The sequence below is a fragment of the Abramis brama genome (assembly GCF_963993115.1).
Source record: "Abramis brama genome assembly, chromosome: 9".
Lineage (NCBI taxonomy): Eukaryota > Metazoa > Chordata > Actinopteri > Cypriniformes > Leuciscidae > Abramis > Abramis brama.
Genome location: NC_139971.1, coordinates 34,581,612 through 34,604,970, shown reverse-complemented (window position 1 = coordinate 34,604,970; position 23,359 = coordinate 34,581,612). Strand labels below are relative to the sequence as shown.

The 23,359-nt window shown below is 37.1% G+C and overlaps 1 protein-coding gene across 1 annotated transcript; it reads left to right on the top strand.

Moving 5' to 3' along the window:
* Positions 1 to 2,797: 2,797 nt before the first annotated feature.
* Positions 2,798 to 15,803, top strand: n4bp1 (nedd4 binding protein 1). Its single transcript, XM_084125232.1, has 7 exons — positions 2,798 to 3,368; positions 6,863 to 8,376; positions 12,619 to 12,749; positions 12,865 to 12,961; positions 13,456 to 13,563; positions 14,183 to 14,284; positions 14,367 to 15,803. Exons 1-7 carry the CDS (start codon positions 3,060 to 3,062, stop codon positions 14,671 to 14,673), a joined length of 2,568 nt encoding a protein of 855 aa, XP_083981358.1. The 5' UTR covers positions 2,798 to 3,059; the 3' UTR covers positions 14,674 to 15,803.
* The last annotated feature ends 7,556 nt before the right edge of the window (positions 15,804 to 23,359 follow it).

The window sequence follows — 23,359 nt, the reverse complement described above, 5'->3', positions numbered from 1 at the left end:
AGATATTTGCGTTAACGTGTAGTTGAACAGGTGTACCTAATAAACTGGCCGGTTAGTGTATATATATGACATATAGGCTATATATGGCTACATGAACATTATGCCACAAATGCTGTTGATTAAGCTTAATTTGTATTCAATATTCCATTAATACTGATGTTCCTTTCCAAAAATGAATGTGATGTTGGCTGGTTTCATTTCGATTTGCTTTTAAGAATTATACAGAATTTTACTTTGCTGATAAAAAATATTGTACAGTGGAAATATACCTTTATAGATATACAGTACACGTCAAAAGTTTGGAAACATTACGTTTTTTTATATTTTTGAAAGAAGTCTCTAATGCTTATCAAGGCTGCGTTTATTTGATCAAAAATACAGAAAAAATATCAAAAAACAGTAATATTGTGAAATATCATTACAACTTAAAATAATAGTTTTCTATTTGAATATACTTTAAAAAATAATTTATTCCTGTGATGCAAAGCTGAATTTTCAGCATCATTACTCCAGTCTTCAGTGTCACATGTGACATCCAGTCTATCACATGATCCTTTAGAAATCATTCTAATATTCTGATTTATTTTGAGTGTTGGAAACAGTTCTGCTGCCTAATATATTTGATGAATAAAAGGTTAAAAAGAACTGCATTTATTCAAAATAAAAAAATATTTTCTAATAATATAAATCTTCTTTACTATCACTTTTTATCAATTTAACACATCCTTGCTGAATAAAAGTATTGATTTATTTCAAAAAAAGAAAGAAAAAAATTACTGACCCCAAATTACTGACCAGTAGTGTATATTGTTGTTACAAAAGATTTCTATTTTTAAAAAAATTGCTTCTTTTTTTAATTTCTTTTTTTTTAATATATATATATATTTTTTTACTTTTTATTCATCAAAGTATCCTAAAAAAGTATCACAGGACAGGTTATGAAAAAATATTAAGCAGCAGAACTGTTTCCAACTTTGATAATGAATCATCATATTAGAATGATTTCTAAAGGATCATAGACTGGAGTAATGATCCTGAAAATTCAGCTTTGCATCACAGAAATAAATGATAATTTAAAGTATAATAAATTGAAAACCAATGATTTTAAATTGTAATAATATATCACAATATTACATTTTTTTTTCTGTATTTTTGATCAAATAAATGCAGGCTTGGTGAGCAGAAGAAACTTCTTTCAAAAACATTAAAAATAGTAATGTTTCCAAATTTTTTACCTGTACTGTACATCATATGTGATTATTGAAAAGATGGAAAGAAAAGTGAAAGACAGGATAAGGAGGAGTATGGTGTGTGGGTGTACTCACGCGAACTCACATAACTGCGTGTGTGTCTAAATGTGAGCACTCTTTTGTGCTGTCTGAATATTTGTTCTCTCTGGTGTCTAGAGCGAGTGCTCTTATGGCCCTCAGTGGATAACAGACTGTTGTGAATGAGCTGTATAGCTGCCTCTGCTTGTGTAGCAAACTGCCTCGTGGCCTTGCACTCTTTTACAACAGTCTACTTTTGTTCTAGTTCCTCTTCAGCCCCTCCCTCCTCTGCACAGATGCAGTGCCCACACACTCTCGGTCCCTGAGAGCTTGAAAGGAAAAAGTACTTCTTTTGATGCACAAGTTTTAATTGTATCCTGAAACTCAGGTGTTCTATGTTTTATGCCAGACAGTTCTGTGAATGAGAGTGCTGTCACTTATATAAAAGCAGCATAGGCGTAATTTGCGGGTGGGACATGTCCCCACCACCTTTTGCCAGGGTCGAAATTGTCCCCACCACTTTTTAAAACATCTCGCGGGACGGATGTACCAATACAAATAACAAAAACATCCCCAGTTAACTAGCAGAGCATTCATTTCGTTCGTGTGTTAAATAAGAGGCGATCTAGCGCTGAAATGTGTGTGTGTGTGTGTGTGTGTGTGTGTGTGTGTGTGTTTTAATCAAGTGATCAAAGTGCTTGTTGCCGCTGCCAAAGAGTATAGAAGACAATATATAGAAGTCAATATAAGTTCTTTGCCGCTGCTATCAGTGGCGCGGATACAGTGTTCTCCTGTGGCTCGCGCACAGTCTTCACTCGGACGCGCGCTTCAATCCGTCGCGGAGACAACGTGTGCACCAAAATGCACACACACGTGTTCCTGCTTCATATACAACCACTGATGAATATAGACATATAGAACTACTAGATAATAAAAAAACCTTACATTTTTAAAAATATCTTCTTTTGTGTTCAAGTTTAGAAAAACATGAGTGTATGGAATCCCATTTCCAGAAAAAAAAAACAAACAAACATTATTTGGTAAATTATAATAATAAAAATTCTAAATTATGACAAAATGTATAATTATGACAAAAAGTCAAAATAATGATTTTTTTATCTCATAATTTTGACATTTTATCTCATAATTGTGACTTTTTATATCATATTGATGACTTTTTAATCTCATAATTCTGATTTAGTATCTCATAATTTTGACTTTCTATACCATAAATAAGACGTTAAATGTCATGCTTTGGTAAATCATAACTATGAGGAAAGAAATCATAATTATGAGATATACAAGGTCAAATTTATGACAGTCATAATTATGAGATAAAATACATTACATTTTGTCATAATATGTCATATTGATTTAGTATCTCAAAAAAAAAGAAGTTTTTATGTAATAATTAGGATTTGTCAAAGCATGTTTTTTTTCGGGGCTTCCATGTAAGGGTGATTATATAATTTTGTGTGTATTTTGCGTAAACTATGGTTACTACTAGCAACAGACTCTTATCTGCAATCAGAGCAATGACATATCAGCAACGTCGTCGTCTGCTGATGACGTGCGCGGGGTTTTCCGGTTGCGACGGCTTGCTTGAGCTGTTAGGCTAGCAGGCTAACCGAGAGTAACGTCAAAACACAGATACTACAGCGCTGTTGACAAACGTCAAGAGACAGCGGGCGGGAAGCTAACATGAAAGGGGTAAACGATTCATTTTACTAGTAGTGGTTTTGAAAGTGAAGTCGCCGTGGTCAACATAGTTTGATATAGCTAAAAAATAAGATGTCAACAACGCGGCCCCTCCTCGGGATGAAGCGAATCACCGAGGTAACCTGTACGGAGCCGCCGAGAGGCAGGCAGTCCCCGACCACCAGCAGAACGCAGGCAGAGCCGCTCACCGTAGACGAGTTCACGGTGCATGAGGACAAGCAGACCGAGCTCAGATGCAGCAAACCGAAGGTCGAACAGGTTTTCCAAGTGACGTTCACGATTATTGGGCTCTTGGATCACACTGGAGCCCACGGAAGTAAGGCTTCCAGACAGATCTGGCTCCAGCTGAAGGGGAAAAAGGAAGATGTGTTTAAAGCGAAGGTAAATGAATAGAAGATGTTTATAGTAAATAATGTTGCTACTTGTCTTTATTATTTAAAAAAAATTTGATTAAAAAATGTTTTGAGGCAAAATTGCAACGTAATATCTGGAGGAAGTTGATGTCAGACTGAACTCAGCTGCGTCTGACAACATGTTTGTCTTTATTTTACATAGTTTCCCATGTGTCCCATAGTTTCTCTTGTGTGACCCCTTAAACATTATTTTATCATATTTTTATTTAACCTATTAAAATAATATTCATTTTCAGACAACTTGGCATTTAAATAAAGTTATACAACAGTTGTTATATGTTTAGTCTTCAGTCTAATTAGTCATAGACTGATCCTTCATGATCCTGACTGATCCTTGTAGTCTTTACATTGCTTGGTGAGACGCAAAGCTTGATGCTTTGGCTTTACTGGATCCATTATCTTTTGCGGAGATGATAAACAGTGACTAGTTGGCCAGTTTTGGTCGGAAACATAAGTTAATCGATATTATTTACTTCACTACAGATTCACACTCATGATGTAGAATTGATTGAACATGAGCAAGGCTGTGATTCATACCTGTGAATCACACTGGCCAAATCCCGGGCCAGCTGTGCTGATACTCAGTACAACAGCACACTTGTAGGTGATATTGCTTGAATAACCCATCACAGTTGAACTTTATTATATAATTTGGGAATAACTGTTGCCAAACCACACAGATCCAACATAGCCAATGCAATGGGATCAGTGTATTTCATAATGTCTCAGCAGACAGAAACACATTAATAAGCTTTCACACACATTTATAGATTATCCAACCCTGTACATTTTCACACAGATGTTTCCCGTTAATTTGGTGTCGAAAAAATGAGTTCCCAAGACAGCAACAAAAGACGTGGTTTTTCACTGAACACATGTGGTGTCATCACCCAGTTCTGACATGCCATTGTTTGCAGTTCTAGTCCGATCTAATAAGGAAATATAACCACCATTGCCAGTAAACCTGGAATATCCTTATTGTTAAGCCATGAAACGGAAACCACTCATTGGATGCGTTTCGCCACCATGTGGACTTCCTCTTTGCCTAAACATTTTGATTTATTTGTAATACTTTTTCACAGGTGTAAATATAATAACTACTATCCAACCACAAAACTAAAATCACATTCACATGCAAAAAGCTCTTGTCTCCACAATCTCATCGACTTAAAAAAAAAAAAAAAACCTCTTCCCGTTTGAATTACAATAACCTGGTATCTGCTTCTCATCCAAACTGTGTCATGAATTTTCTCATGGGTCTTTGACAGAGATCTGTTTGCTTAGTCAGGACAAGATGGGAGGCCCCCAGTGTATTTCACTTTCGGTTTTAGTTACTACTGTGTAGTGGCTTTTAACCTAGTGTCATTACTGGTACTGTATATGAGTATTTCTCTTACCGTAACTTGCTCGCTCAGATCAAAGAAACAAAAAGTTCACCAGAGATGAAGCAGAATGGTCCACCCCAAGGGGTTCCTGTGTTGTTGTTGTTTTTTTCAACTTCTGATCTTCAACTGGTAGTTATTTGCCACACAGGCAAGATAGCTTCCTCAAAGCCACACAATCATGTAAATATGATGACTATGAACTATGAAGTTAAGAAACACCAAAGAAGCCCAGTTATACTCATTCTTTTTAACCGCTTTAGTGCATTTTAGAATATATTACTTTTAAGGCTGCACGATTTGGGGGAAAATCGAATCGAATTGCATTTTTTTTTCTGATAAAAATTGGATTTATGATTTGAAATATGATTTTTTTTAAAGAGTTCCAGGTTTTCTGTGCTTGTTTGTAGGGTTACAAAATTTGGCCAATAATTTTGTGATTATATCAATATGATTATAAAGTAATAATAATAATAAATATCTATGATATATTATACATATCAATATATGACTATTTATTAAAATATATATACATATCAATGTATGACTATTTCACTGTAAAATAAAAACAGTATTTTATGAAAAATAATATGCAGCTATAAAATTACAATACTATTTGTGTCTTAATCTCTTATTTTCTAACGTTAAACCATTGAGCTTTTATCGGTGGAAAACCACAGGGTTAAAGCATCACATGTGTTGGCATGCAACAGGTTTATAAGCTTATCTCATTAAAAACATGGTGAAATAATTGGCAGGTATTGTGTTTTCATATGCACATTGGGTCTCATTCATGAAACACGAGCAGAACAAATTTTTGTGTAAATCGTGTGTAAAGTGGTTCTGGCGTAAATTTTCGGATTCATTAAAATGTTCGTATTTTCCAAATGTTAGTTGGTATGAAAGAAATCTACACCTGCTCCCAGCCACGCGTAAATAGTGCGTTTAACATCCGAACGTTTTGCTCATTAATAAGGCTGCATTTTAATTTAGCTTAATCGGGTACATATTTACACAGAATTTTGAAAAAATATTATATATAGTAATTACATACGGTTTTTCTTTTTACTTTTATTACGAGAGCCAGTAATAGCATCTGCAAACGGAACACAAGTCCGCAAGTCTTTTTTTTTTTTTTTTTTTTATTCATTTTTTTTTATTCTTTTTTTTTTTTTTTTTTTTACAAGTCCGCAAGTCACAAGTGTTGCAGTCCTAGTCACAAGGGTTGCAAAATCCTTTTTTTAGGACCTGATACGCCACTATGTAGCCTACGCTTGAAAATAAAATGTGGCGTTTTGAATGAACTTCTGATAATAAAACTTCAATTTCTGCATCTGAGAAATTTCTCTTCTTCATTCGCTTTTGAGAAGACATGTTGAAATCCTTCGTTTCGTGTCATAATATGATGCCCATATATAGTTGTCAGTCGGTTTTAATGGGCGGGATTTATGGTAATTGAGAGAATGAGCGTGCACGCGCATCCCATTTACGACTGATTGGAATTCATTAACCCACACACACATTTCACTATCAAATCTGACGTTTACGAAGTATTTGTGAATCAGGAGGAGAATTTTCGGGAATGTCTCTTTACGCGCAAATCACTCACATATTTACTCGTATATTTACGAATGTTTCATGAATGAGACCCATTGTATGCAGTATGACAGCACTTGAGAGATGGAGACCACGTGAAGCAGCATTTACTGAGATCTGAGACACTGTTATTATGAGCGGTGTCATGCTTCACTCTGAAACACAGCATGCATATATTTATATAAATCGCAGCCTTTGATATTTGGCTCTAAGCGTTCAGCCAGAAGTACTTTATGCTAATACGAAAGCTCTCGGATTTCATCAAAAATATCTTTATTTGTGTGCCGAAGATGAACAAAGGTCTTACAGGTTTGGAACGACATGAGGGTGAGTAATTAATGGCATAATTTTTGGGTGAATTATCCCTTTCATTCTAGAGCATTATGCTTGTGTTGTTATGTCACCCTTCTGCTTGTAGAAGTGAAGTTTTCTATCTTTTGCAATTTATATGTTGTAATCCTGTTCTACTGTGATTGTTTTTCAGGAGTATGTGAAAGGCCTGTGTGACCCAGAACTTCAAAAAGAAGAATGTTATCCAGTGGACATGCACTGCATTTTCGCTGGTGCTCGTGGACTCTTTTTGGACCGGCTGCTTAGAGACACAAGTGCTGAGGTACAAGTTCTGGAGCCGGGCCGCCTGAGGTTAAGCGGGTGCGCGGAGGCCGTCGTCATGGCTCAAAGTCGCGTTCAACAGTTTGTTGCCCTCTTTCAGGAGAAGCGAAGCTTGCCAGCTGACAGGGAGCCCTTGGTTAAGCGCACTTTTAAGACTTTCGTGGAGGACCGGGCTGATAAATATGCAATGGAGCTGCTGTTGCTGCCCAGTGCCCTCAAAGAGGAACTTTTGGGCTTGGCCCAAAGCCCCACACAACCTATAGTTATCATAGACCTCGAGCAGGACCGCTCTCAGACCAGCACACCTGTAACTGACCTCTCCAACCGTATCCTGGACACCACTTTTGAGGACAAAACCTCAGGTCCTGTGACCACTCCTGACATTATGCCCGGGTTCAACGGTCGTTGCAACAAGCGGCGGTCCTCTGAAAGCGAGCAGAGGGACACTAAACGGCAGTATTCGCTGGAGAGGAGAGAAGAAGAGCAGAGGGAAGAACGGCAGCTTCCGGCTGTTACGCCTGCGAAGGGGACACTAGCTGCTAGTGAAGTGACAAATGAAAATGAGGCTGTGAGTCCTGAGACTAACTTACGCTGTCTTGTTAACTTCTTCCGAACCATGGGCTACCAGCAGGAGGTGGTGGAGCGGGTGGTACGGGAGACGGGGCAGACGGAAGATACATTTTTACTGCTGGAACGAATTGTGGGGGAGACCCAGAAGACCCAGAGCACGCAAGGAGCCCAGAGCACCTCTTGCAAACCCGACCCATCACCCTGCGTAAACGCCTCGTCTACATTCACCTCCAACAGGCTCAAAGAGAAGGAACGGGTGCAGATGCGAGATCTCGCAGAGATCAAGTGCAAAGAAAACATTAGACCTCCTAGTACTAATGGCATAGGTCAGAAGAACCAGACAAGCTGCATGCCACTGGCCTCAGCCACTCTTAAAAGAAACAATGGCGCACAGAACGACATATGTGAAGTGATCATCATTGATGACGATGATAACGACTTCAAAGAGATAGAGAGGAAGCCCAGAGTGGCTGCACTTGATTTGAAGTCAGAGCCCCGGTTTGATTACCTACCCCGCGGTAGCTCTCAAACAATGGTTCCTATGCGAATGGAGAATATGACCAATCTCCGCAGCTCCTCTCAAGGCCCTCCTCTTCGGACCACCGACACACGACCAGGTTGCTCTTACCAGACGCTTCCTGGAAGGGCACCTTTACCTCACTCTGAGGCACATGGCACCTCTAAACCAGCACCCCTCACCGGCATGTCTCGTTTTCAGCAGTCCCTGAGAACCCCCTACCGACTAGTGCTACAGAACGAACCGGGCTGCCCTGATCTGCGACACATCATCATTGATGGCAGCAATGTGGCAATGGCGTAAGTCTCCATCAATTTGTATCATTTTTGGGAATATTTACAGTTCTCATTCTTTCATGTAGGTCAGCGGCGACACAATTGTGCCATTTTGTCGTTTTAAAGTGAGCAGCGCGTCAAAACAACGGAGTGGTTCACACCACAAGCGCTCAGGGTTGTTTACAGTAATGATCTTTCGGCACTGCATTCTCTAATATTTTTATCTAGAGCCAAATGCGCTTCAGTCAAGCCCTTTCCACTCTGTGTGTTGCATCTCTTTCGTTAAAGTGCCACATTAAGAGCTGTAATGACACAGTTATTTTAGCAACAGTAGCAGAAACACATTGAGCAGCAAAATAGATACTTTTATTTATATACTACTTGCAGAAAAAAGATTGCTGCAAATACAGTTATTTGTAACTGTCATACAGATGACTCTGACTGTTTAACTAAAACAGGTTTGTGACAAGTTAACGCATGACGCCTTGTTTTGTTTTTTTCATGCATTTAGCATTATTTATCAGCATATTAAGAGCATTTTATAATGAATAATGTTATAATTTATAAAATTATATAGACATGGCAAGGTTAGACAAAAAAAATTACTAGTTAACTTTGTTTTGTGCGCATGATGAGTTTTGATTATTAGATTATGTACGTTGTTTGTTTTTAGTAGTTTATTATGTTGTGCAAAATATAAAAATGGGCTTTCACACTTTGTCAGTTCTAATTGTAATGGCAGCTTTGTCAATGGTTAGTAAACCATTTCTTTTCAGTTCTTTTGGTAATTTTTGAGGGAAAAATCTTATTTGCTATTTTTTTCTTATATTGACATTACATTGGGCATCAGCCACCCAACTTTGTAGGTTACAGCTATTGAAAAATCCATCTTAGGAGTTAGGGTTGACAGCTAGTTGCTTAATGCAAAAAAAAATATTACTGCACACTCTCTTAAGCACATTTATTATGAAAGTTTCAGCACAACAAGTAGCCTTTGTTAATGTATAGCTAGTTATACCTCCAAAAAGCACCATAAATATACCCTAAGCAATTTATGTGCTATATTCCATGTCTTCTGAAAGCATACAGGTTTTATGTGAGGGAAAGACTGAAATTTTAGTCATTATAAACAACTTTGTACAGTGCTCTTGTATGGCTTGAAGACTTGGAATATAGCATTGTATGGGCTACTTTTATGGTGCTTTTTGCGCTTGACAGATCCTGGTCACTGCTGCTTTCATTGTTTGGAAAGGAACAGTGTGAACATTCTTGAAAATGTCTCCTGTTGTGTTCCTTGGGAGAAAGAACATCATGAGAGTGAGTAAATGACAGATTTTTAGGTGACCTAAACTTACTAAAACTAAATGATGCATTCAGTATTTCAAGTTCAGCATTTAATTAATGCTTACTTTATGAAACCATTGTAAAGGACAGATGTGATTGATGCTTTTTTTGGAGACAATTTGAGGGAGTGTGAAAATGTTGAGTACCCATAAAGGTTAAAGTCACTTCCAGTAAGGTCTGTGAGTGTTTTTGAACTGTAGTCTGTGAGTGTTTGTGTTTGAAAACCTAAAACCAGGTGCAACCCCCTTCTTTTCTTTCTGTTGTTCTCACCCACACCCTCTTCCTCCTTCCCACCTAAAAGGCAACCTCTCAGTGGGTCTCTCCCATTGTCAGCCCCTTATTTTTGCCCTTTAAGTGGCTTACCGGAGGTGACTGCGCTTCTTAGAAATACTAGTGTGGAAACTGAGGTGTTATACAGGGGTGAAGAGAGGAAAAATATCTTTTTAGACCCTACTGGTGATAGAAATCGTGGGATAAGGTGTTAGGTGGGAGTTTTTATAACGTAAGACCTTTACTTCAACAAAAGATGTGGGCATATACTAGAAAGATCTGAAACATGGAGTATTCTTGAGTTTTTAAGAGATGTTCCCACTCAAATAACAGCAAGAAACAAAAGGTGTATGTGTAACTAATTACCTCATATTATCCATGCAGAGCACAGAACAGTCACACTATCACATGTTCAGCCAGTCTTGAAGACAACAGCTCACACGGTTTCTCATGGCTGATTTGTATGCTTGCATGATATTTGAGATATGAATCCTCAGGTGAAATCTTGTTGCCATAGCAGCCCAAATACACAGTTGCTAAGAACCGCCGTCACAGCAGGTCAGGAAGGATCTCAATATCTTGCAGTTGAAGATATGCTGTCATTGTGAAGGAGAGGTCAGAGGTCATGTGTTGAAACTGGAGCAACGTATATACAGCTCCTGATCCTGCTGTAATGATGTGGATGTGGTTTGGCACAAATCTAGGATTTTGTTATAGTTTCATTTCTCGTATCTCTGTTTTCTCAGGTGGTATGGTTGTTTTGGAAGGAAATGTTCCTCACACCTATCTAGACCAGGGATGTGCGAGACTATTCGACTAGCCAATTAAATGATACTGCTGCTGCTAGCTGACTTGGAAATACTGGTTATTTACTGTTTTATTTTGCACATTTAATGTTTTGCTTTATATTTTTACAAAGGCTGCATTTAAATTAGTCATGTTAATGTTACATTTTAAAATTAACTTATCATTTTCATATCATCTGGAGCGGAAAACAAAATAATTAAATTTAACCTATTTTGCATGTGTTGGTTTTCACACGTGCCGGGTTCAGAGAAATGTCCGCTTGAAGATGAGCAAGGTGAGGGAGTGTTTTGAAAGCCTACACAAAACTTTTCTGTTTTCTTCTGCCATGTCAAACTACAATAGGCTTGTTAAAATACCGGTTATGAGGGACAATACTGTATGACATTTTAAATCGGATTAAAGGAGAAAAATTATGAATGAAACTTAGTTGACACTTGAAAAGTTGCTATATCAACATTGTCAGTGCACGTCAAGCTTTTCCTGCGATTTTTGCCTCCCGTCATGTCTTCAGATACTTTTCATACACGAGAAGCGTGTTCAAACCTGGACACCCAAGTGGTTTGCACGGAGAGCAAAACCTTAACTTGCTGACTTATGTGAACTAACTTTTATTTGAGGAAATCTGTTTATAATAGGTTATTGGGTTTGAACTTATTGGGCTCCCCTTTTTTTTGGTACATTCCGTGGTCTATGCCAGTGTAGACACGGTGTCGGTCTGTACTGGCAATCTAGAATGATTTCAGACGAAGGACCACCTTTACTCTGACCTGATTATCTTAAAATGAAAGGACAGGTAAGAGTCTACAGTCACTGGATAAGATCTTCATATGGATGAGTTAGAGGTGAACCACATGGGTTTTTTATTTGGTGTTTTTTGTCAGAAATACAAGGGAGAAATGAAAGGTATTTTTGCATATTTAGCAATTTACATTTCCAGACTGGGAAAGTTATCTGACTCTTTACGTCAACGATCGTTGATTTAGTAACACTTCCTGTTTAAAATAACTTTCTCTCGTAGAGGGAACTTCCCCGTGACCCCTCTGTGGTTCATATGTGTGGATGGGTGTGTGTGTGTTACACGGGCTGCACATCTGTATACGTGTGTCATTCTCTCTGAGCGTTCTGAATAGATGGAGATGTGCGTCTATTTTTGCACCCTTTTGCGTCAGTTGCATCTAATCGAGACTTGCCGAGGTAAAAGGAAGTAAATGGTTGACCACTGTTCTCAAATGCATTTACATGTGTGCTTATCTCTCTATCAGTGGTAGATGCATTGTGAAATTGAATGCAGAGCTGTTTCCTGATCAAGCAAATTGATATTCAAGAGGGAACTTTGGTCTTTGGTTCTTTAATCAGCCTTTTAGGTGAATTTAGCATGTTTGAATGTGAATGTAGACGACTTGCTGCATTTGGGAATATATTGTATAAACTGCATGTGCATACTATTTAAAAATTCAGTTTGCAGAATGCAATGATAAATGTTTCAAACATCAGTTAGCCTACATTATTTTCAAGTGACCTCACTATATTTGCATGTTTAATTTAGCAACTGTCATCCATTTATTATCTTAGTAATGTAGAATTTTAATTACAATTCTGTCAAATATGAGTCTAGAATGAGATTAAAAAACAAGTTGTGGTTGATATTTATGGCTGCACACCCATAAGTGAAGAGTAAAGTGGAAAGTGTTGCACTGTGGGCTACATTTTGGCATAAGCAGTAGGTCATCCAAATACACTATGAACATAGAAAATGTTCACACATTGCACAACATACTGCATTCTGCTAAAATATGATATTCCAAACTGATCATGACCGTTGACCTCCCTATTTGCTCTCACCAGGCATGGACTCCATCGGATCTTTTCTTGTCGTGGGATTGCCATCGCTGTAGAGGCCTTTTGGCGCAGAGGACACAGAGAAATCACTGTCTTTGTTCCTCAGTGGAGACAGAAGAAAGACCCCAACATCACTGGTAGGAGCTCAGCCTTCTCCTGTCGTTAGACCAGCAAAACATCTGTTTTATTTATTTACATACGTATGATTTTATCTCCAGTTAAAAATAGGATGCCTTGTCCTTATTATTACAGAGCAACACTTTCTGATCCAGCTGGAGAACCTGCGACTCCTTTCTTTTACCCCGTCTAGAGAAGTGTGTGGACAGAGAATTTCCTCCCATGATGACAGGTAAACTGTTAAAGTAATCATCTAGACGACTCATCAGACAAAATAGTATTTAGCTTGTGAATTAGATACATTTGCATATAGATTGTCAATGACGTTTCAGGAAATCACAGAAATGTATGTGGATAGTGATGGGACATACAAAAATATGCACGCATCAGAAATGTAAAAATAAATGCACTACATTTATTATGCCACATATTTACAGACAGATATTTACTGTGCATATCATTTATTTGTCTATTTTTTTAGCACTGTTAAATGCAATCAGTGTTTCTAGATGGCAATATCAGTATGGAAAAAATAGTTGAGGTCATGAATAATAAAACAGGATAAACAGGTAAACTTTAAAATAAAACAATAAACAGGTTATTTCAGGATTAAGTGGGTAGGATTGGAAAAGCAAAACATTTGTGCATGCCCATACTTTGTACACAATTTATATAGGCCCCAGGTTCTTTCTCTGAGCCCTGCTTGATCTATGACTGTCTTCACAGGTTCCTGCTTCATCTGGCTGAGAAGACAGGAGGGGTCATCGTCACCAATGACAACCTGAGGGACTTTGTGAGCCAGTCAGATGCGTGGAGGAGGATTATTCAGGAGAGGTAAGAACAACATCTTTACAGCAAGATGTTTAGATGACCATCAGTGCTTCACTCAATTCCTAATGTTAGTTACATGCTTTACCATTCAAAATTTTGGAGTCAGTAATATTTTTTTTTTATAAAGAAATAATACTTTTATTCAGAAAGGAGATACTAAATTGATCTAAACTTCCAGTGAAGATGTAAAATGTTACAAAAAGTTAGTTTTTTTCTCTCAAATAAATACTGTTGCATCAAAGAATCACAGTCTCCATAAAAATCTGTTTTCAACATTGTTTATAATAAGAAATGTTCTAACATATTAGAATGATTTCTGGAGGATCATGTGACACTGACTGAAGACTGGAGTAATGATGCTGAAAATTCAGCTTTGCATCACAGGAATAAATTACATTTTAAAATATATTAAATAGAAAACAGTTATCTTAAATTGTATTTTACTGTATTTTTGATGAATGCATCCTTGGTGAGCATAAGATACTTATGCATTCAAAAACAATTTTTTTTTTTTTAAATCTCCCAAAGCCTAATCTTTTCAACGGTAGTGTACATGGATGCACCTTTAGTGTGCTCAGTTCCTGTTTGCTTAGATTTACAGCTCTTTTTATGGATGTTTCAGACTCTTGCAGTTCACCTTTGTTGAAGATCACTTTATGATCCCAGATGACCCACTCGGAAAGCATGGACCTCACCTAGACGAGTTTCTACTTAAAAACAGCCGGTGAGTTTAAAAACACTCCAGTGGTTATCACACATTTGCTGTCTTGTCTGTAACTCCTCATAACTGTTCTGTCCTCTCACAGAGGTAGTCCCATAATGCCCCCCCTGAGGACAGACCTTCGGGCAACCCCGTCAGTTTACGGCCCTGCAGCACAGACCACAGCACATCCCTCTTCCCCTTCCCACTGGCCACACTCCGGCCCTCCAGACTGGCACCTTCCTCGACCGTCCCCTTCTCCACCCCCGCAGCGGTCGCCCTCAGAAACCACAGAGCTCAAAAGGAAGCTGTACGACATCTTTCCTGACCAAAAGCAGCGTATTGACCGCATCCTCAGTGACAACCCATACATGAGGGACCTGAATGCGCTGTCTGGCCTCTTGTTGGGCTGACGCACACTTTAACACAAATTTACAGTTTTCACTTAATTATTTTTAAGGAATACCATGATGGAATTGCGCTGCTACAAGCTTTTTTTTTTTTTTCAAGGTTTGTTCAAGGGACTCTGTTCTGCCAACTAATTTAGATGAAGATACGACTGCAAGCACAATAAACCTAAGTTATAAATTGTTTAAACGCAAGCTTTAAATATAAGAGAGTGTATAGTCAGAATTCCATAAATTTGATGTAAATATTCATGATGAATAATCTTCCTTTCCTGTAATTATCTGTTCAGAAATCTCTAATCTAAAAGGTGTTCCAGCTACACAGTTGTTTTGAACTGGCTTTGCTCAAATTACTGCTCAAGGACAAATGTTGATTTGCTGTTTTTGATATGATTGTGCTTTCTGTAACTTCTGTTCTGTAAATATTGACATTATTGAGCCAAATGAGTACTAGTTTCCAGTCACTCAAAGTGCCCTACTGAAGTGCCCTATCATCTGCTTACAGGATAGAATTGCTCATTTCCTGTTCACTAATTTTAGTTTCTGTTAACTTTGGTGATGGTGACATACAAAATGGTATGTTGTTTCTAGGAATCCTCGGAGACCCCCTGTGTGACCCAGGAGACTGAAACAGTTAAATGGCTAAAAAAAAGTTTCCAGATTACTCTGTGACCTGACACACCTCTTCCTATGCCTGTTGTGCAAGTCACTGTCAACCAGAGCCATCATCAAAGTAAATCTTTGTCCCAGTTACGAACATCAGAGGGCGCTGTGGGATTACCAGCTCTTACCAACCTCATTATGTAATGGGTTACTGAGGACATGGACAAAATGCAATGCACAGTTAAAAATCATAGTTTTCCTTTTGAGCATATCATTGCCACTAAAGTTAAATCATAGTTCAGTATTTTCACCGTTATTGTTAACGCGTTGTTAAGACATCACTGAAATATGTTTAGCGTTGCGTTTTGTGAATTGGTATTCAATTTTGGGAATGAATATGCATAGACGTTTAAAACCACGGAAGCGTCACAGACTCGGCAGGTACTGTGGGTATCTCACAGTATGGCTGCTGAAAACCTTTTGCTTTTTCTGGAAGGCAGAGTTATTAAAGGCCACATATGTGTTTATCAGAATCTCTATATTCTGTCCTTTTTTCATAAGTATCATTTTTTTTGCATTTGGAGCTCTTGGATTGCACTGTTTACTCTGAGAATGTACTCAGTTACTGTATGCATTAATGTACTGCATTATATCGTCTATGACGGTAGGGGGCGACATTACAGCTTTAAAGATTGAGCTCATACAAAAGCAGTAAGTCGTTGTGAAGCTTATTATGAGCAGTGACGTGACGCTATCGGATTACTTTGCCTGTATACGAGTAATATCAGTATATTATCTTGAACCAACATCATTGAATATACTCAAAATAATCCCCCCATCCTCAATTCTATTTTCATTCTAAGTACAAACACGGTTACTTTCAAAACAATGACAGCAGCAAGTCAGGAAACTAGTTTTTGGCAGCGTTACTATGGGGGTGTCCCTGTCCTTCCTTGTGTATGGAATTCCAAAGCTGCCAATATTAAAAATAAATAAATACATAAATAAATATACAAATAAATGTAAAAAATAAATAAATATATAAATATATAAATAAATATACATAGAAAAGCAAAAAACGAAAATAAATAATTATTTATACATTTATTTCCTTATTTATGTATGTATTTATTTTTTTCCATATTTATTTATTTATACATTTATTCATTTCTACATTTATTTATTTATACATTTATTTATTTATTCATTTATTTCTTCCTGCGTAGGGTAATGAGGAGGGCGTGGTTTACCTCAGACATAGCAGTCGAGCTCAGAGTAAGCGAAGGGTTGAGGCCACAGTGACACCCTGTGGCGAAATACAATAAGTATAGCTCACTGACGTTGATACGGTCTGTGACTGCGAGGTATATAGTCAAAATCCTAAATCTTACTGTGTGACATGGATAGGCTAGGCTACTCTTTATTCCAGACATGGCCGTAGAACATCGTTTGGTCTGGATTTGTAAAATGTCCTGGGCTAACAAACATGAAACAGGGACTCTGAAACGGAAGCGCTTGATATTTTCCATTTTTCGGTCAGAACTCACGGAAAGGAAGCTGGGCACATATAGGCTACAGTGAAGTCGACGCAAGCATATTGACCAATGCTTTTGAAACGAGACCATTGCATTTTAATGTAGCCTAATTTCCAAAAACAATACTGACAGCAACAGAAACATTTTTTTTATTCTATTAAGCGGTGGTAGTCTTTAGCCTACCTCCATAAACTCATGTCCAGGGGCAACCTTATTAAATGTATGAACGTCACGTTAATCCACATCGATAAATTCAGTTAGAGGATAAGACTGTAGGGCAGTTAGCCTACCACTAAAATCCAACCAGAGCTTCATCAGAGCCATCAATACAGAAGAGATCTTAATGCATTTACACAGCAATTAGCCTACAAGTGCATACAAATATTATGAAGTGTTTTACATTTTGAAGACATAAATATGTATGATGGAATCAATGAAGTGATAGGCCTACGTTTAATATGAAACTAAAACAGACACCAGGTGGCAGAAAGTCACTGTCTTAATGAGTGAGTTCAATCCACTCGTTTGATTCCTTAAAATACACAGAATCAAAAACAACTTGACGTTGAAGCGGTTCAGCTGTGGATTTGTTTCTGATAATTTCTATTTAGGCCTATGCGTTATTTAAATAATAATAATAATAATAAATAAATAAATAAATGACCAAATGTTCAAAAAGTTGGCAGAGAGGGGTCATGTTCGGGGAAACAAAATAATTGTTGATAGGCTATTTTTCGGGGCCATGAGTTTAATGCGCAAACCTGCGTGACCATATAGCAACTATTCAGAAATGGAAATTACGAATGCATTAATATTTTGTTTTGAATTTAAGAAAAGTCGATTGAATATTTACAGGTTTGTATCTCGTTATTATTTTCAGAATAGTAAACTCTTTGTAACCAACCATAGTGATCAAATATCGAAGCTATCTCTATCTAATAGGCTACTTCAAAGATCAAATCAAATTATTTATTGTTAAATTTTGTAAAAATTTCTGTAGCCCAAAAACATAACAAAAAATAGCTAGTAGCCTACATAACTTTTTAATTTGTATTATTATTATCATTCTTTCTTTCTTTCTTTTTATTATTATTATTATTATAGGCTATTGTCATCATCATCAGCAGCTGGCAAACCATTATGGAGTCTATTTAAAGGGAATGATTGTGGCATAGTTTAGATAGCCTACAGCGAATATAACGGGTTGAAATAAAAGACGGCGCCGTCCACGGAGACATTTCTATGTGCACTATTTCATCCGTGAAAACCTTAGTCCCCTGGCTATCATGTCAGAATCTGCAATTCAAAATAAATTTTGCATGCCACGGCAGAAAATTCAGCAGCTTGTGGATTAACGTGACATTCATACATTTAATAAGGTTGCCCCTGGCCTGGACATGAGTTTATGGAGGTAGGCTAAAGACTACCACCGCTTAATAGAATAAAAAAAAATGTTTCTGTTGCTGTCAGTATTGTTTTTGGAAATTAGGCTACATTAAAATGCAATGGTCTCGTTTCAAAAGCATTGGTCAATATGCTTGCGTCGACTTCACTGTAGCCTATATGTGCCCAGCTTCCTTTCCGTGAGTTCTGACCGAAAAATGGAAAATATCAAGCGCTTCCGTTTCAGAGTCCCTGTTTCATGTTTGTTAGCCCAGGACATTTTACAAATCCAGACCAAACGATGTTCTACGGCCATGTCCGGAATAAAGAGTAGCCTATAGCCTATCCATGTCACACAGTAAGATTTAGGATTTTGACTATATACCTCGCAGTCACAGACCGTATCAACGTCAGTGAGCTATACTTATTGTATTTCGCCACAGGGTGTCACTGTGGCCTCAACCCTTCGCCTTCGCTTACTCTGAGCTCGATTGCTATGTCTGAGGTAAACCACGCCCTCCTCATTACCCTACGCAGGAAGAAATGTAGGAAGAAATAAATGAAGAAATAAATAAATGTAGAAATAAATAAATGTAAAAATAAATAAATGTAGAAATAAATAAATGTATAAATTAATAAATGTATAAATAAATAAAAGAATAAATAAATAAATATGGAAAAAAATAAATATATACATAAATAAGGAAATAAATGTATAAATAATTATTTATTTTCGTTTTTTTGCTTTTCTATGTATATTTATTTATATATTTATTTATTTTTAATATTGGCAGCTTTGGAATTCCATATTCGTGAACCTACATGCGTCTTGGGTCACCACAAGATGAGCAAACTGAAACCTACATCAATATGCAAATCTGTGCAGGATTTGCATATTGAGGTATGTTTCGGTTTGATATTTAAGTGGTATATGGACTATTACAATGTTTGGGAAATAATTTTTCTCTTTGAAAAAGACTCTGGAAAAAGTCTTGACTTTTGTGAAAGCATAATGGGAAATGTTTAGGAGGGTCTGCATATGGCATGAGCTCTCAATGTTTAAGATTAGTGAGTGTTTTTAACTGGTAATATGTTCCCATTGAGTGAAAATGTGTTTTGAAGAAAATGGGGGATCGATTGGGGAAGCCTCAACAGCATTTTCCAGACCGAAACCGTTCTTTTTATACCATCTGTTCCCACTCTGTCCCTTTTTCTGCTGAACAGCGAGGGAAAAAAAAAACTTCTTTGTCCAGTCATGGGCCGGTGGTTTAAATACCATCAACATTCCAGAAAAGCTCAGCATTCTCAGGAACACAGAATTTCTCCTCCACAGTAATGCTTGTTTCCCTAAACCTATACAATTTCCACCGTCTCCATTAATCTACATCCCTCTCTTTCTCTCTATTTAGTTGGAGAACATGCTTGCATAACTTGTCAAAGTAATCCCTATCAGCCCTCCCCCACTGTCCTGAACCCACTGGTTTAAGATAAACCAGCAATGATGGGAGCAGCATCTGCTGGGATTACCAGTCAGGATGTCATATAGCCCTTTAATCTTTAAGCATAAACATGCCAAAGATGCCAGATCTTTATTGCAAATAAAGGAAGCAAGATTGACTGATCAGAAGAGATCAGCTAGTCATTCATAAGTAGCACAAGTATGCATGGAAACATTTGGTTCTGATAGACTTTATTGAATAGAGACATTGTTAACACAGATTATCATAAGTAGGAAGGCTGAAGCGAGTTGAGGAATGTGGATAATATTAGTTCCAGAAAAAAACAGCATAGTTTACATAGTTTGTGGTCATGGACTGTATCCAAAATTTGCAAACAGAAACTGTGCAAGTATAACAAATAATGATTTTTAGTTTTTATTAATTAAAAAAGGTAACATTTTTCAAATTTTACATTTTTACGATTTCGCTTGAGATTAGTCATGATTATTTTATTCTATTGTTTGCCTTTAAATGTGCAAATTTGTGTGTTTTGAGTTTTTTTTTCTATAACTGTAACACATTTAAAAACTAAAAAGTCTGCTTTAAGTAACTTTCCATCGAATTGAATTGAATAGTTTTTTAATAATATTCAAATTTTGGATTAAGAGATGAAGGCCTAGTTTCACAGACAAAGTTTAGATTAAGTCAAGATTAGGCCTTAGTTCAATTAAAACATTTAAGTAGCTTTTGTAAATGTACCTTAGAAAATATTTTTGACGTGTGCATCTTGAGACAAAACAATGGCACTGACATATTTTAAAATGTCAGTTAAAACAGCTCAAACATACATTTTAGTCTGGGACTAGCTTAAGCCTTGTCTTTGAAACTGGGGGTTACAGTTTATATATGACAATAAGATGTCAGTAATGGATCTTTATACATGAAAATATCTGCTTTTATATTTTAGAAAGAGGGATGCTTGCCTGAATATCATCATATTTGGGAGTACAGTATGTCACACAACAATAAATGCAATGATTTTTATACAATGTGAATAAGGAGTGGCTTCATTCAGGAGTTTGCTGACAAGGCAGTTCCAAGCTGTAGTGAGAGCAGGAGTACTCTGGGATTTTAACATACTGGGCTGCACTAAGGGAGATAGAAAGATAGACTGTGACTACACACTGTTTTGAATCATCAGAGTGGCACACGGGTTGCTCCCGTGGCTGAGGGAGGGGACACTCCTATTCCTCCATCTGCTGCAGAGCTGTAAACAATGATGTCATTTCCTCTCAGTGGCTGAGTTGGCGATTTTGGAAACTTAAAAGAGTACAGGGCTAATTTAGAGTGAGAGTGCTAATGTCCCATTTTAGGGTGCATTACAGGTTGCAGCTAATCTAAACATGTTAAAATATGCTTGTGATGTATCTAAATGACTCATAATTAGTCATTATTAATATACAACTACAGGTGTGGGTTTATATTTATCGACACATTTCCATAGGTGTGTCTAGTCTACAGTCATAAACAATGATGGCACGTTTGTAATAAAGTTTGGCTCTACTGACAGACAGGCGTGTTTTTTTTCCATTCCCAGTACATTATACTCTCACCTACTTTCAACACCTGTTTTACACAATTCAGGTAAATACACTGATGACTGCTAATGTGTTTCTGCTATGTCTGACAGAGCATGAATAAATATTGTTGTTTTCCTACCATCTGTAACTATGGAACAAAAATATGGAACAAACTACATGCAAGTTAAAATTGCATTATTACATGTACATATTGGATATTGAATAAATATGTTTATTTTAAATAAATATGATTATACTATATTAATAATATGGGATGAATTCAGATAAATTGTGCTTTTTTAAAACATTTATGTTACTGTAGCGCTCCAATTTATAGCTGAATTTACCCAATATATAAATTACAAAAAAGCCAGTAAAAGTTGCACTGCAGTTTTATTAAAGAAATTTGCTTGACAGTAATATAATTTCTTTAGTGTGCAGTGGAGTATAAAAGGTGGGCAGACTGGGCACATGTCTCTTGAGATAAACAGCAGCTGTTAATTGCTCTAAACCACTGTCTGTTCATGAGAAGTGACATGTAGAACATATTATTGTGATATTCAGTAATACGATATTTGAAGTATTGACTTGCACCCAATGACAGGTAAAGTATATCTCTGTTCATTCTAGACGGGGAACTCTCAGGAGTCCTCCATCAATAAATAATTTAAGGACCTTTAAGAGGACAGACAGTAAAAAATAGACAGGCATGGGAACAGGAACTACTTGCTTAATTACAGCACGTGACGTCACAGACTATGACACACCTTAATAACACAAGTGCTCAAGGGAGCGTATTGTTACAATTATGAAGGCTATACATATAAATCATACAGGCTATAGTTTCAGCATCCTTTGAATAGGGTCTTTTTAAATAAACAATTTTCAGAAATGACATGAACTATTCGAAAAGAGCGAACCGGTCGGATCACATGTCCGACTGTAAATCTTTTTAGATGTAATTTCGCCATTTTGAACTGAAAATATGCTGTCATTTAAATTATGATGTCATTCATACCTGAATGTGACGTGGCAAGAAACGTTTATTTTATTTTTTTGACATAGCCTATTAGACATAGGCTACAAACAAGAGTGAATGTGTCATGTGTCTAATTTCGACATTTTGAATTGAAAATAGACCTAATGTTGGCTAAGTGATTAATGTAATGTAGCCTATAGGCCTATAGTATCAATGTGAGGAAGCAATTAAGAAACATTAACAAAGGCGTTTGCATCATAGTATGCTTATGAGATTAATAATGAATGTGTTCATATTGTGAATGAACTTAGCCTAAACTTGGTAGCTTTCGTGGAATAGCCTTCAGTAAATTCACTTTTCTAAGAAAATTATTCATAAAACTAATATCAGTTGACCACATGTTTACTTTCTTTACTGACACTGAAATGAAAAGACTAGCGTTATATCAGTCAAAGCTCAGCTTTAGGAGGAGATCGATCGAGACAGCTTGAATTTGGGACCTCGGTGATTATAAAACCCTGCCTACGACCCTGCTCGCAACGGAACCGAGAATCGTAACTTATCTTTCGAACCAATCCGAATAGTAGCTTACCGACTGCCCAGCAAACACAGAACGTTGGCACAACGTACCCGACCTTCTAACAACGTTTTAACAACATGGCCAAAAGGTTGCTATTAATACGTTGTGTGGTGAAGGTTGTTACAGCGTTGTCACAATGTTGTCACAATGTTGACATTAAACCACCGTTCAGGGCCATTGCTTAAGGTTGTGCCAACGGTGTCTTGACAACCACTGGACTATGTACTCGTCACTGCCCTGAAGCGCGAAAATCAGACTTTTAAATTTCAACCGCCCGTTGTTGGGTTCATGTTGTCTCGTTCTTCCTTCATCGACCTTCACGTGAGTATTGCGTTTTATTTACCTCAGCTAAATAAGATACGTAATTATTCAAACACAACCTAATGGGACTAATGTAGCCTCGCTTGCACTGTTTAGTTTTTCATTTAATTTGTCTGCTATTTAGTCTCATTCGTTTCTTTGCTCCTCTGGATTCCGTTTACCGAACTTTATCGTCCGGCTTTCGACTACTGTCTGCCATGTACAGAACCGGTTTTGTTCATTAAATGTTCTGATCTTTGCTTTTTATGTTTTATTTATTATACTTAAAATAA